General features: G+C 38.0%; 1 protein-coding gene across 3 annotated transcripts in view; it reads left to right on the top strand.

The window, feature by feature from the left end:
• Positions 1-15706, top strand: part of nell2a (neural EGFL like 2a) — a 103318-nt gene that overhangs the window by 36771 nt on the left and 50841 nt on the right. For all 3 annotated transcript variants that reach the window (XM_017434767.3, XM_017434768.3, XM_017434769.3), the window contains exon 13: positions 15345-15470. In XM_017434767.3, the coding sequence (XP_017290256.1) occupies positions 15345-15470 (126 nt within the window). The remainder of the gene's footprint in view (positions 1-15344; positions 15471-15706) is intronic.

Genomic DNA, 15706 nt, shown 5'->3' on the forward strand with positions numbered 1-15706 from the left:
CTCATCTGATGGAAAAGTAAGCTGGTATCAAATCAATAAAACAACATTCATTTATGTTGCTTTAGAATTTTTGAGATTGAAGTTGTTTAAGATGGCAGAAATCGGTTTTGTCTAGATGTCTGTCTACTGCAGGTAGTCACAGGGCTGAGTTGGTGTTACTAGTGAGGTGCCACTTGCTGGTTTTGTGATGCCAGCTTCATTTGCATAAGCAAGGATTGTTGTGATATGTAGTCTGCCACGTTTTGAATTACCAAAGGCAGCTTTTAAAGAAGCTCAACTTAGCAGCTATATCATGTTTTGTGAAAAGACCTGCTCATTGCTCATAATAATTTCATTGAACCTCATTTAAAAAAATATAAAATATCCCTTCAAGAGTAAGGTGATCATGCACATTTGACAAATTTTTTTGACCAACATGGGAGAAAGTATAGAGTAGCTTCTGTTTGTTTGACAAATTAATTAAGAAAATCAAGCCAATTGGATTTTTGTGTCATTGCTGCAACACGCTTGACATCCAAAGTCCTTTTAAGGCGTTTGTTGTTTGTAGAAAAAAAGGATGGAGGAGCCCATCTCATTTCCCGTGTGAAAGTAAGTACAAGCACACAGACTTGTGTCTCCAACATCAACACTTCAGGTCCAGACTATTCATCTTAAGAGCAGACCGTCTCTCTCTATGAAATTGGATGGCAGTGTTTGTGGTGAGCTTTGCATCAGAGACTTCACAGAGAAACCTGAAATTGACTCAATTTGCTGATGGAGCTCTCTCAAAAGCAATTGATTTTTTTTTTCTCCTTGGTCTGTTTCTGTAACTCGCTTATTCCATGATTGTGTGCGTGTCCTTTGTGGAGAACGAAAGAAATCTCGCCAAACTATTGCAAATCCTGCAGGTGGAAGAGCGAACGCTTGTGTTCCCATAATAGATGGTCCATTTTGTGGCTCCGTGAGTTGTACAGAAAGACCAGCGGAGTCCTCTGCTTTCAATTCTAGATGAGTTCCAGCAAAGCAGGGCCTTGCAAGATGAGATGAAAAGTCCACCTTGGAGTGGTTTTTTTTTTTTTGGTGTGTATATACACAGGGATATTTTAGAACAGAAGAAGACAGATGACTTAACATCTGTTTCATGTTCACACATGCACTCATGACAGCTTTTGTGGGGGTTTTTCAAATGCAAACGCCAACATCACAACTAGCAGAGACAGATACCAGCGCTTTAAAGCATTCCTGGGTCAGAGATGAGCTCAAAATAGCTGATGAGATCATTTCTGTGTGAATTTTTCATAGACACAGCAGTAGGGAAATCTCAGGGGGGGATACTAGCCCTGCCTTTGTGCAACTTTATGTGTGTGTGTGCAGGTGCGTGCCTGTGTGTGTCCGTGAGTGGTGAGTTCCCCAACAGAAAAAGAACCCAGTTTTCCCCTCCCTTTTTATTTTCACAAAGCAGTTAGGCCGAAGCCCTATTTCGCTGCATGCATGCATGTGTTTGGGACAGAATTGTACCAAGTTGCGAGCAGTAAAGAAGTGACAGACTGTGTGATTGTCTCTAAATTGAACCATCAGTAGGGTTCAACGTGTTGAGATAATACCATTATTCATCTCAGCTTTGTCGAGGACTGCAGGCAGGAACGTCTCCCATTGTTGTTTGGTTTTGAAATGCCCTACTTTGAAACATCCCTGTCAGAAGTGCTCATAAATAACGTCTGTTTCTGTCTTTTTTTTTGTGCATTCGTGTGAGAAATGTGAGCTACAAAACGGTACTCTGTAAAATAGAAAATTTAAAGAGTCAGAGTGTGGAAGATGATTTTTTTTTTTTTATGTACAGCACATCATAAAGAAGTGTTACTTTTTCCTAACTTATCATATAATTACAATCACAGCATTGAATGCATTACAACATATAGCACCCCAGTGGCTGTTAGTTGAATATAAAAATGCAAAAGCATTCTTCAGAGGTAAAAGGTTTATTCTAATATAAAACATTCTGATTTGTAGCTGTTGATAATTACACACGAATGAAAAAAAAAATTAAAGATTGTGTTTTTATTGTTCAGTTTTTGTCAGTAATTTCAGATAGCCCTCTAGTTTCGCAGGGAGCCAGTCGTATGTCAGCTTTTAGCTTTACAACCAAGTACCCTACCACATTTTATTCTATGTTTAAAAAGGCAGTAGGGGTGTAATGGTACACCTAAGTTACAGTTTGGTGCATACCTCAGTTTGGTAGAAGTTGGTACAACAGTGAAAAGAAACAAAAGCCTAATGCTAGTTTTTAATTTTTTTTCTTTTGGTTTTGTTTGGTTTTAACCAACAATAACTCTCAAAGTAGAGACAGAAAAGCTAATAACATGTAAAAATAAAAAAGCCACATTGTTCTGTCTTTACTTGTTGTTTGAACTGTCAGCAGTGTCCTACAAGTCATGTTGTGTCTAACAGGAAGTTTGATATTTCTCCACAGGGTTAAGAAAATATTTTTAAAAAATGAACAAAATTAACAAAACAAAAACAAGGAGTGTTTGTTTTAATTAATTTGATTTTTACTAAATGCAAAATAAAAATCAACACAGAAGTGAGTAATGTCTCCAATGTTAAAATACAAAAAAAACCCACGCACATAGTTTCTCAGCATGTGAGCACTAGAGTGGCAAAATTAAGCTTCATATCAGATGCATTAAATAAGCACACAAATGACCTGCCATAGAAGAAATACATCTCTTTGCTCTTCACTTCTGCCACAGATCAAGAGTAGAAAACTTTTCCACACAGCTGATTGGAAACAAACAGCCAGGTGGTGTTATTCAGATCCAGTCATTTATGTTTGGTTGATGTAGAGCGCTTTAGATAGTATCGTTCTCTGCTTTTTATCGTGGCTCTGGGCAAAATGCAGCTAAATAAAAGGATTTCTTCTAGCTGAGAGCAGTGATCACCTGTGAATAACGTATTATGTATTCACTATTCACTCTACTGTCCCCGTCTGAAACATTTGGATTGTGACGGTTCAGTAATAAAAACCTAATAGTCAGTCTTTATTGGTTTTTTAAAAAGTGTATTTAAAATTTCCTGTGGAAACATTATACATCTATCTAAGAAAATGGTGTCAGGTTACATTTTGTAAACATAGCAAATGAAGATATTTGAAGTCAAACTGCAACTTTTCCCCCTAAATTAGACTATTTCTGTCACTGAAGAAAAATACGGTTTGGATTAAAAAAAAAAAATTTTGTCACTGGGATGAACTAGAGCTCTAAAGCACAAACTCACAAATGGAGCATGCAGTAACTTTATAAAAGGACAGGCATAAATAACATTTTTCATTAGATGTGAACAAGGCATTTACCGGCAAAGTCCTCTAATTTAACAGGAAAAAAATATATAATAAAATGAATTGATTAGGGGAAATTACTGAACAAAGAAAGATTAAAATATCTTATTTCTATTATAACCAAAATTTAATTGTGGCTTCTGATTAACCTGACTGTAGGCACAGCACAGAGCACCTCCTGTAAGCCATGAACGGAGTGTTTGAGTACACACACTGATCTGACTGCTGCTGTTTTCTTTTAAATGTCACAAGGTGGCAGCAGGTTAATTGGCACCGACTGAAGAGCACAGCCCGCTTCAAACCTCAATCACTGCCAGGAGGAGCCCCAACCCCCCATGGGCTCCCCACCTGCCAGGGTCCTGACCCCACCACCCCCCACACTCAGATGAATCACACTCGTATACACAGAAGGAAACACACACAGACACACATCCTGGCTGCTTGGACTTTACCTCTGTGACCCAATTGAAATGTCACCCAACAAAAATAATCCCTCCATCATCTTCTCAGTCTCCTCCACTGTAAATAACTATATCTGAACCCGGCTCGACCGGTATCCCTCAGATACCACCAACAGTTCTTTCTGCTCCTTGTGCAGATGGGGTCACAGTTAATTTACCACCTTATACTCAGGTTTTTTTTTCCATTTTAAACAAAATCATCTCCAGTTTACTTATGAAACTACTTTATTCTTTTTGCCATAATGAATGCCTACTGGGTGTTAACCTCCTAAGACCCGAACTCTAGCATGGTATGCATTTTTAACTTTGCTTGGTTATTTGGGCTGATTGGGACCTGATGAGTGTAAAAACAAAGATTTATTTTTTATAATGCAGTCTATGAGAAAAATAATGTCCACATATGTGGACGCAGGGTCCTAGGAGGTTAGAGTAAAATCGCATCATATTGTATTAAACTGCTCTGAACGAGAGCTTTCAGAATCAGCTTTGAGGCAATGCAGTCTCTTCACAATTATAAGCAACTTTAGATGTTAAACTTTTGCTTTTACAGGTTTCTGCAATTTGCACCAAACTTCCTAAGTTTATGATTATTAATTACAAGGATGTACATTACAGTAAAATGTTGATTTAGAGAAAACTTTTCGTCAGGAAGGTAATTTATTTGGCACATTTGTACTTTTAAGTTCATGGCCTGGTCAGCTACGTTGTGAAGTTTCTTTACAGGCAAGTCACTCAGCAGTCATCTTAAAGGTGCCTCCTTGCAGTTACAGGTTCCTATTTAAATGGATTGTGGAAGAGACAAGGCATAAAAAGCATAAAAGTTTGTTGATTTTGCCTTTAAGTCTACATATGGTCAACTCATGGAGTGACCAAAGTGAAAGATACCATTTGTTTCTCAACATTTAATTATAATGTTGCACATTTTAAAGTATTCTCCACTTCAAAGCTTCTTCAAGACACATTCTGATGCACTAGTCTTTCTGCATGTTGCCACTAATTTGATGAAGCTGTTAACCTGTATTGTTTGTTTTTCCTTAATGCAAATGAACAATTAGCAAGTTGTCTTCCCTAGATTGGAAGCCGAGCGCAATGTTTGACGTTATAAAACCTCCACCAGAATCTGTTTAGCAATCGTTAAGTGTCTGCTCGCTGATCACACTCTGTAACGTAAAAGACATCTGCATCTTCAGGTGATAACTCTATTAGTCTTTAGCCTTTTCTGTAAAGGCAGTATCTCACTGGGCAGCCACTGTTGAGTCTAGTTGGCATCTCAAAATTGTGAGATGTTAATTTTCTGTTGAAGTGTCAATAAATTTGTGACCAAGCGACCAGCGAGCTGTGCATTTAATGTGGACAGTTTAAAAAAATCTTTATATTTGTAAGTACAGTTTGCTAAACTGTGGTCTAACGACAAGATTGCAAGCCTTCTGAAGATCTTGAGAATGCCTACACTAACTAGTCGCCAAACAGCTGCACCCCAATGAGAAACTACCTTTTCATATTTGTGATATTATAAATTGTTATAATTAGCTTTGGTGTTGGTCTACGTTGCATTGCTTTTACTAGTTTTGATACGAACACTCTTTGTACGCTTCTGCACCTTCTAAAATATTGTATTTTACTCAACTTTTAAAACACAAGTTTGATCCAAAGTGGACAAAATAAACATCCCTTTAAAACAAAACTAAACGTGAGATGCATTTAAGCGAAATGGTTTACTTTAAATTTCTGCTTAGAACACGAACCGATTCTTAAAACACAAAATATCAACGAGGAAAAGCCAGTTTCAAACAAAACAGAAAACTGCAATTAAAATATTAGAAAAACCCAACAATGAAAACAAATTTGAACAAATTCCGTTACACACATTTCTCCACTTGGTGAGATATTGTCATCAGCCTGTCACACAGCTCCTATTGGCATTCTTACCCCTCCTTTCCTGATTGGTTAGACCTCCGGCCAACAGGCTGTGAAAAGTCACACAATGACAAGTGATGGATGATGATTCTCCATCGACTGAAACATTTCCCAGATTAATGAGAGCTTTGATGAAAACCAAAACCGCATTTTCACTTGCTGCTGGTAAACAGGACTGCTTGGACCTGGTGATTCATGCTGCTAAATCAGAGTGTTAAGTGCATGGGTAAAATACATCCAAACAAACACACACATGCACCCCCCCACCCCCATGCACACACACATTTCAGAGGCGTGCTTAAATTATTGACAAGTATCCTTAAACTGGATGGATGGTACTCCATTCTCATGTGGAAATAGTCTTGAGTCACTGAATATGAGCTATTGTAGGAAATTCTTCACTGACAAGAAAAACAACAGCACACATTGTCACTGCTTCTTACAATTATACCCCCAGAATACACTCACTCCCTCTATCATCCTATTATTTCATGTTCTTTGTTCTGTATCAGATAGCAGGCTTCTGACTGTTCACAGTGACTGAGCCTGTTAGAAGAGTCTAGCATTTACTCCTTTTTTTCTTTGTCTTTCAGCCTCTCTAACTGGCTGCTGCTCTTTTCTAAAATAACTTGATGTCTTATGTACATGCGTGGATCTTTCTTTCTTTTATTAAGGATTGACTGAATGATTTTGTTAGCTGTAAAAACAGTTTTCTGTTTATTTCCACAACTCATGAAGTAAAAAAAAAAACCTGTAATCTGTTTTATTTTATTATACAACCATTTATTTGACTCAGATTTTGTTCTCTCTGCTGGGGTTCCCTCCAAACCCATATAATATATACATATATATATATATATAGGGTCCTTAAAAACTACAACAATTAAAGATTAAAAAATATTTAAAAAGCCATCCAACTCCTGTGTAATGCACCTCCTAAAAATCATGCTGGTGTTAAAAAAAGACTCTGAAGTGCCATGCAGAGTTCATTGGCAAGCAACCACACCTCAGTACTCTGGAAGGAGCCCTCAAGTTTCTAGACTTTTACACTCATACTCAAATAAAATAGTATGAAAGAAATAAAACCTTATTTTTATCAGAAACAATGGCATGCCAACTAATTGGATTTCTTATTGGTTGGTGCTCTGTCAAACTCCTTCTTTAACTCCTGGTGACAGATCCCTTTTAGTACATGATCACTGAAATCTTACAGAGTCTTTGCAGGGTTCGTGTATTCCTTCACTCTCTTGTAATGGTATCGGACATTTGCCAATGTTCTGGTCTCTATTGGTATCAGCTGTCCCATCTCCTCCTGCATGCCCTGGCATTGAGTTTTCTAAGGCCACTGTACTTGTATCACGAGTGTCTTCTTATCCTCGAACAACTTATTTAAAAAATATATTTAATATCTCCTGTGTACTGTTAAGATTCTAGTGGGTAAAATGATTCTAGTAGTATAAAGTTTAAAATCTACACAAAGATGAAACTTTTCAGAGGTCCTACTTCTTAGATGATAGATCTTCACAGCTTCTACAGTGTTTACCTACTTACATCAACTAATGCTTAAATGTTAATCATTTCCTCTACATGCCCTAAAGACATCGCCAAAACCCTGCAAAGATCATCCATGTTTTGGCAGATTTTTACATCATCAGTCTAAAGAGAGCTTTAGTATTTTAGCTTCTCAAATCAAGTGCACAGAATGTCCTTTGGCAAAACTTAATATTTTGGCTCTCCCAACATGGGTAAATGCACAACTGTTTAAAATACAATCAATGGATTTAGTAAGATTCCTATTGACATCTTGTACTTTGAAAATGATTTTAAAAAATAGTTTGCACTAATAGCTGACATAATTTCACTTCACTGAATGTGAAAATTAAAGGAGTTTTTGGTTCTGTTTTATTTGTCTGGTAATATAAAGCCACCAGCAGCAGTTGGTTAGCCTAACTTTGAGAAAATTGGGAGGAAAAAGCGATCTCCTCTTTATCTGTGGCCAACAAAACTTTCTACGTGTTTGCATATCCCAAACGTCTGCTGCAATATAAAATATGATCCAATTACACTCCCCCGAACAAAAAGAGGCTCATCATAACATCCTCCGACACAATTTTCCACCCAAAAAGCAGTGAAAACCAACAGTGGAGATAATTTGTTTTCTCTGCTCTTTTCTCTGACTGCTGTATATTTGGGCATGAGGGAGCTGGACCCTGAGAATTATCAGAACGTTTTGGCAAGTCCTGTTCCTCTGGCATTTAGGGAAAACAATCTGCTTGAGTAAGTCAGCTGGTTAGAGAGGGGACTCACCCAAACAAGTACAACAAAAAGAATAAAAAAGCGTGATAAAAAGGAGAGAGATGCCGCTGGCGGTGAAAAAGGCACCAATCTGGGCGTCTTTGTGGGATGTCCAAAGGCAGTGTCAGTGTTATCTCACTCCTCCCAGACCTTAGTGTCCTGCAGGCACAGAGAGTGAGGACAGTTGCTGCAGGATACAAAGAATGACAAGCTGCTTCCTTCTATTTACATGCTATAGTTGCAGGATCACTTGAATGAGCAAAAGTGTAAATGATAAAATGTCAGCACAACAATACTTAGGGTGATAGTAACAATGCAGTAAATGTATATAAGCTGCAGCTCCAGCCATTATGAGCTTCTAACAAGCTTCTCTGAACAGTTGTTTTCATTTTAGATTCAAACTCTTTGTCTCATTTTGATGGGAAAAAAAACCTAAACAAACATTTTGGTCATATTTTTTATGTTCATAGCAGTTGACCTAAACGTTTCTATCAAATATATTTTAATGTTTTAAATGTAGGCTTTTTCCAGTAAACTAAACGAGCAACAAAGAGACAACTGCTTACAAGGTATTTTCCTGTGTTTACATGTAAAAATTCAGATATTTGATGAGGGTAAAGTTCAGTGCACATCACTATCAGCTGGATATGTAGGTAAGGATGAATTTAGAAACAATATTACATAGATTTTGTAATAACATAATAGTTTAAGGCCTCAGTAGTACCAGTGGTCATCAGAGCTGTTGGAGCTGTGACCTCTAAAGTGGGAGGGAATGGACCCAACAGGTCCAGAAGAGCACAGTCCTAAAAACAGCTAAGATACTGAGCAGAGCCCTCAAATTGTCAGGCCTCTGTTAGAGGACCCAAGCTTAAAGCATATTGGAACCGCCCATGTTTTAAAAAAAAAAAGGTTGAACTGGGTGTTTTTGTGTTTTGTTTAGGTTTTTTAAGCACTATTAAAAAAACAACACAAACCTATGTAGGCTACAGCTTCACTTTTACATTGTTTTGATGTAAATAATTTGAATAATAGCTGTTAAGATTTGGGTTTTTCTATTCAGTTCTATTGTCTTCATGTTTAAGTTTGAGCTTATTGTTTATTTTATTCAGTTATCTTTGTTAGTCTGATCCTTGTTCCTTGTGTCTTTGTTTCCTGCCATTGTCCACCTCTCCTCAGTCAGTCACTTGTTTTCCTGCCGCGCCCATCTCCACCTGCTCCTCGTTATCACTCACCTGTGCCCACTTCACCTAATTACCCTCTGTCTTTAAAACCTGGTCATTTCCTCCACCTACTCGCTGGTTCATTGGTCTATTCTCCCTGATGTTCTGGTTCTGCTTGTCTCTTGCCCTTGTCCGGTCAGTTTTGTATTTAGTTTGTTTTGTATTTAGTTTTCTTCTTGCTGCTACGTCAGCCTTTGTTTTTGATTCTTTTATTTTAATAAATTAGTTTTCCTTTTTATCATCATGAGTCTGCGCTCTGGGTTCGCCTCCTTTTCCCCACACCATGACAGTAGCATTTTTGTAATTTATGACATTTAGTGTGAATGGTCAGATATTCAGGTCCTACACTGTTATCCCTCACTGTAAATGTACAGTTAAATACAGTAAAATCTTTCGAGTAAAGTACCAAAATTCTCTTCAGTCTGCTACTGTGAATGCAGAGCATTATGTTTACAATGGGTAATAACTGTAATTTACTTGGTTTTCCAGAATTTGGGGTAATGTGCCAGGAACATATAACCAATACGTTACTGTTGTTCTATGTTAGCCCTTAATGCAGTTTTACACTAAAATAACAGAAATGTTCCAGTAAACCTACTGCAAAATGTCTTTAGAAGAAGGTAAATGCATTGTATTATGGATATATCCTGATGTACTTACTGTCACCTACTGTATTTTCTGAATTTGAGGTGATTTATTGTGCTAACTTGTGTAAGGATTTTTGGTTAGCAATTTTTCCAATTCAAAACATTGCAATGGATTCAGCACTCCTCATCACTGACAGAAAAATGATTTCCACACAAAATATTGTCTTTACCCTTGTATTGCTTTGTTGGATGTAGTTATCATTCTCATTTGTGCTTATTTTTTTCAAATAGATGTGTGAAGCATTTTTTTTCTTTCTTTGAAGATTTAAAAAGAAAAAATCTCCTCATGAATAAGTATGAAGAGGAGCATAATGCAAAGTGTTTCCTCCTCAGATATGACAATGATTGATCCACTTGTTATTCAAGAATGTAGGAAGGTTGGGAAAAAACAGCTTCTTTCAAGTCATCCATCGTTGTGTGGCAACAGATTGACCCCGAGCGCTGCGTTCAGGGATGAAAGCCGCTGCTGACTCTCGGCCAACCTCGTTTGCTTGGCACATCACGTGTGTCCATGTGACAGGCCAATCAAGAAAATGGAGTGTGTTAATAGAGATGGAGATGGCTGCTCTTCCCCCACTCGTTCGTGCTGCGCCCCTCATCATCTAACCTCCTAATATATTGTTTTAACAAACGTAACTGCTGTCAGCAGGGGCAGGATGGATGGGGATGCTTAATAGGCTCTTAATCTAAGTCATACAACGGCTGACCAAGTGAAAAGCTGTTGTTCAAGAGCAGTTGTTTAAGATCTCAGTTGAAGGTTACCACTGTGGACAGACTGAATGTTTTCATCGTTTTTCTGGCCCTCACGGTGACAGTTAATATCTTTTTGGTTTTATCTCCTTGTTTCTGTTTCTCTGTAAATCTCTTCCTCAATCCTTTTCTCATACCCACTTTTTACCTGACTTTTTCATTGTACATAGGTGTTTCTACCCTAAACCCACAAGTTTACCTTCTCTTTTCACGATCCTATAATAAAATTTCAGTCATTCGCTCTTTTCCCATCTGTCTCATCTTCCTGTTTCCTATTTCCTCTGTATAGTTTATGACAGATGTTGAAACTCACCTGCCCTGTTGTCTGCCGTTTACTTCCCTTGTCTCTTTTTGCCCCCTTTTTCTCTGTTTCAATGCTTGCCACAATTTTAATGAACCCTTATTCATTTAACGAAGGACACATGTACTTCAGTAGATGGCTGCCGATTGTCTGCCTGCGTCATTTTATCTGTGAGACTTCTGAATAGCTGAAGACAGTGATTATTGATGGGACTGTGAAAGAAAATATGAATGCCACAGTTGTTGGCAGGTGTCGGGCTCTTAGCTTGCAGGGCGGTGGGTGGTTCTCTACCCAAGGACATGGAAGCAGAGTGAATGCCAATGCAAATCTATTGAAATTCAATTTCAAGTGCTCTTCACGAAAGCATCTGGCACAGAACATAGTCAGGGGTGAATGTCCTCTTGTGCTCTCAGACTCACTGAATGCAGTGAATGAATAATAAATTGGTAACGTCAAGGACTATGAAACTTGTCTCTTAAAAAGTGCCTACATTTGACCTGAGCTATCTATACAAGGAAAAGCCTGGGGCATATTTTTGTGCCTGGGTTCATTCAGTTTGACCGGTTATTTGCATTGCATTGCATTTAATTGCATCACATTATCAAGATTATTTTGTTTACCCTGGCAGTGTTATGCATCTTCTGTTTAAAGGTTTGGCATGCACTTTGGAAACCAGGAATAGCTGTTGCTAAGGCAACATCTAATTTGGGTCCAAATATGGAATTATGAGTAAAAAGAAAGAAAGAAAAAAAAACTAGACACAATTTATTAAACTGTGTTTTCGAGCCTGGTCCAACCAAGTTTCATTATCTATGGTGCAGAAAGCCTCTAAGTCAAAGGAAGAAAGGTGTCAGAGAAGCAACTGTTGCAGCCCATAAATCTGCAAAGGGGTAGAGGTAATTTCCAAACTATTTGGAGTCCATTATAATGAGAAAGAATATTCACAATTGGAAAGCATTTAAGACAGCTGCCACTTTGTTCAGGAATGGATGTCCCTGCAAATTCACCCCAAGGTCAGACTATGTAATGCTCAGAGAAAACCCAAGAGCTCCATCTCAGACGTTCCAGGCCTCAATTAGTAGGTTAAAAGGTTAATGTTTATGACAGGACAATTAGAAAAAGACTGAACAATTATGGCTCATTTGGAATGGCTGCCTGGAGAAAACCTCTTCTCGCTAAAAAGAACACGTCAGCACGACTTAGGCTTGTAAAGTTTCATCTGAATAAACCACAATACTTCTGGAAAAAATGTCCTTTTGACAAATGAGGGCAAAGTAGAGGTATTTTCCTATAATGCACAGCACAATGTATGGAAACAGAACACACCATATCAGCACAAATAGCACCTCATACCAACTGTCAGCACAGTGGTATGAGGTGCTGATTTGGGCTTGTTTTACAGAAAGAGCACAGGGGCACCTTGCAGAAATTGACTCAACCATGATCTCTGTATATCAAAATGGTCTAGAGTCAAAAGTGAGACCATCTGTATGACATCTAAAGACTAGTCCAAGTCCAAGACTAGGTCATGTAAGAAGACACTGATCCCAAACACAGCAGCAAATCTACAACAGAATGACTGGAAAAATATATATAATCTGGGTGTTGCAGTGACCCAGTCAAAGTCCAGACCTCAACCTGATTGAAATGCTGTGATGGGACCTTTAAGAGAGCTGAGCAGAAACAAATATCTGCAAACATCAAGCAGCTAAAGCAATGCTGGAAAGAAGAGTGGGCCAAAAGTCCTCCACAATGATGTTATAGAGACCAATGAAGTCATACAGAAAACAGCCACTTCAGGTTATTGCTACTAAATGAGGTTCTACAAGCTGCTGAATCATGGTTTTTCACACACTGCTTTTTCATGCTGAATTTGTTTTTGTTTAATAAATAATGACATAGCGAAATTTGCAACGTTTTTATTTTTACACTTGAGGTTAGATTGGAATAATTTTAGAACCTGGAAAAGACCAGGCCATGTTAATTATGACTTGGACTGTAAAAATCTAGAATTGAAAGAGGATGGACTTTCTTTTTCTCTTGAATGTACATGAATGCTACCCTGACACAGTATTATTAGTAGTACTAGTATTAGCGAGTTTAGCTCAAGGAATAAAATACTGTATTCAAGTACTATACCTGACTATGAACGATAAGGGTAACATTTACAAGAATCAAACCAGATACTGAACTGTAGGCAGATGAGTTCATCAATCCATTGATTAATGAAGCTAACTTTTACCATTCTTGAAATAGCTGGTATTAGTCGCATCTGGGAGTATTAAAGTTGAAAGGCGTATTTGTTGGCAGCACAGTGTTGTTAGACTCGACACTAAAGGCTTTATGTTAATGTGCTTCCCAAGATAAGTGTCCCTTTTTATGGCAGGGGGTGCTACTTTCAATGCAACACCAGTAGACCTCTAAATAGGCTGACCAGAATTTTATTGTAAATTCTGAAGTAATATCGCATCTGGCATAAAAAATGGCCTAACACTATATTTGCTATCTATCAGAGCCTTAAATTGTATATAAATATAAAAAGCTGATTAACTTGAATGACTTTCCACTTAGAACTGCAGCTTTAAATTAACTGTTGCACAGACAGGAATGTGTACTGATCCGGCTCAGGTCCCAGAGCTAAATTAGTAAATCACGCATTTATTGTTATTTACTTATTTATTCTTTTCAAAACATAGTAGATTTCAATGTGAATAAATACTGTTGCCCCGATTTCTAAACATCAGCATCGGCCATTTAAAGACCCTGACTGGTCAGCCTCTATACTGAACACATGAGGATGATGTGAGGTAGGTTAAATAGTCAGGCTCTCTAAAATGCTGCACTGGGGAACAGCAGCAGTGTCTGGGTAGGCAGAAACCCAAGAGAAAAAGGCTGAAGAAAAGTGTGATGGAGGATGGATTGCCAAAAATGAGAACAAATAAGTGTGCGTGTGTTTGGCATTTAAAAGCATTTAAAAAGATGGAGAAAATTTTATGTGGTCCTGCTGCTCAGGTAGATTTATTCTGATAAATAGGGATGTTAGTTTCTCTGCAGTGCTCTATAACTGTAGAATCAATGACAAAATGGCAACAGTACTGTACAACGATCCAAAAATGATTTCTCCTAAGTCAGCACATTTTTTTTGGAGGGGGGGGGATCATTGTAGAAATCGTCACCTACTCTCTCTAGCAGTTCCATCCATATCTCACTAATATCAGCTGTCAACAAGTGGCATTAAAAGGACATTTCTAACCTTTCTGGTATTTCTTGTCAGGCAGGATGGGCTACACTGATTCTCAGTGTAAACGCTTTCTGAGCTTGTTTGCTGGAATTGGTAGTAGTGGCAAAAACACACAACTGAAACTGTAAATCTGAAAATATCTGAGCCTGACTAAAGCCTTAAAGCTTGTTGGGTGATGTTATTACTTTTAGTGCTGCTAAAAACTTCCACTGACTTTCCAGTGAGGCTTGGCTGAACAGATTATCTATTTTTAGCTTTTATTCCCAAAATAAAGAAGTCCAATTTGAAACTGAAACTGGCATAAAAGAGCAAATACAGTATATATAATAAACAGCTAGGATCCTCTACATTTACCCTCTACATTAAAACCACCAACAGGTTAGGCTACTTTAAAAGCACCACTCAGCTCAATGTTGGTAATTATGGCAGCACTCGTTTTTAGCAGGACATCCAAACACGTGCACAGGAAACGGCTTAAGGAAATCACCAAAACCACAAGATTACCCACATTTCCATCCTATGAAACATCTCCAAGATGAGCATGAACCGAACCATAACATCCCTTTTTGATTATCTGTTGCATTGTCTTATCCAGTGTCCTTGGATGTGCATGTGTTTGTATTTACCTGCTGCAGTGCAATATTTGTCATTTTATGGTATCTGTTTGCAACCAATTGAAAATGAAATTATGCTCAAAGCAGCCATTTGAGTTGAACGACGAGGAGAGAAGCAGGGAAGCCTCTGCTTCACTTTTAACAGATTGATAAAATGGAATGGTGTAACCTTAAGTGCTCAGCTCTCACCTCTCATGGAGCATCTACATGTCGACCTCTGTGTCCCACTCATGAAGACAAATGGCCCCTTTTCATCGGTCGTGCAGAAGCCCCTCCGGGCCTTTTTGTTACCAGAAACAGCTTCACAAAATGATGCAAGCGGTTTAAAATAGAAGCTATATGTGACACTCGGGATGACTGTGAGAGTGCTTTAAATGGGTTTCTTTGATAGTGAAAATTAGTTGAAGCAAAGCGACACACATTCAAATGATATCATACTTCAGCATGAAAACTCTATTTGTTTAATTTCCCCTTTAAACTATCTGTCTTTTAATTAGTCGTGTTTTTAATTTACAGAGAACGCCCCGTCTCCAATAACTTTGTTCACCCCCCATTTTTTTTTTTTCCTCTCTCCCATCTCTTCAGATATTGATGAGTGTGCCGAAGGGAAACACTACTGCAGAGAAAACACCATGTGTGTTAACACCCCTGGTTCCTTCATGTGTATCTGCCACACAGGCTACATCAGAATCGATGACTATTCCTGCACAGGTGAGTTCTTCTTTTGGCCTCCTGAGAGCCTGAAATCAGGAAAAGATGGCGGTGTTATTACGACTCTGTGAGCTCAGCCTCTGGAGCTACTACAGGTGCTGGTCATAAAATTAGAATATCATGAAAAAGTAGATTGATTTCAGTAATTCCATTTAAAAAGTGAAACTTGTATATTATATTCATACATTACATACAAACTCATATATTTCAAATGTTTATTTTGTTTAATTTTGATG

Source organism: Kryptolebias marmoratus, linkage group LG11 (genome assembly GCF_001649575.2).
Source record: "Kryptolebias marmoratus isolate JLee-2015 linkage group LG11, ASM164957v2, whole genome shotgun sequence".
NCBI lineage: Eukaryota > Metazoa > Chordata > Actinopteri > Cyprinodontiformes > Rivulidae > Kryptolebias > Kryptolebias marmoratus.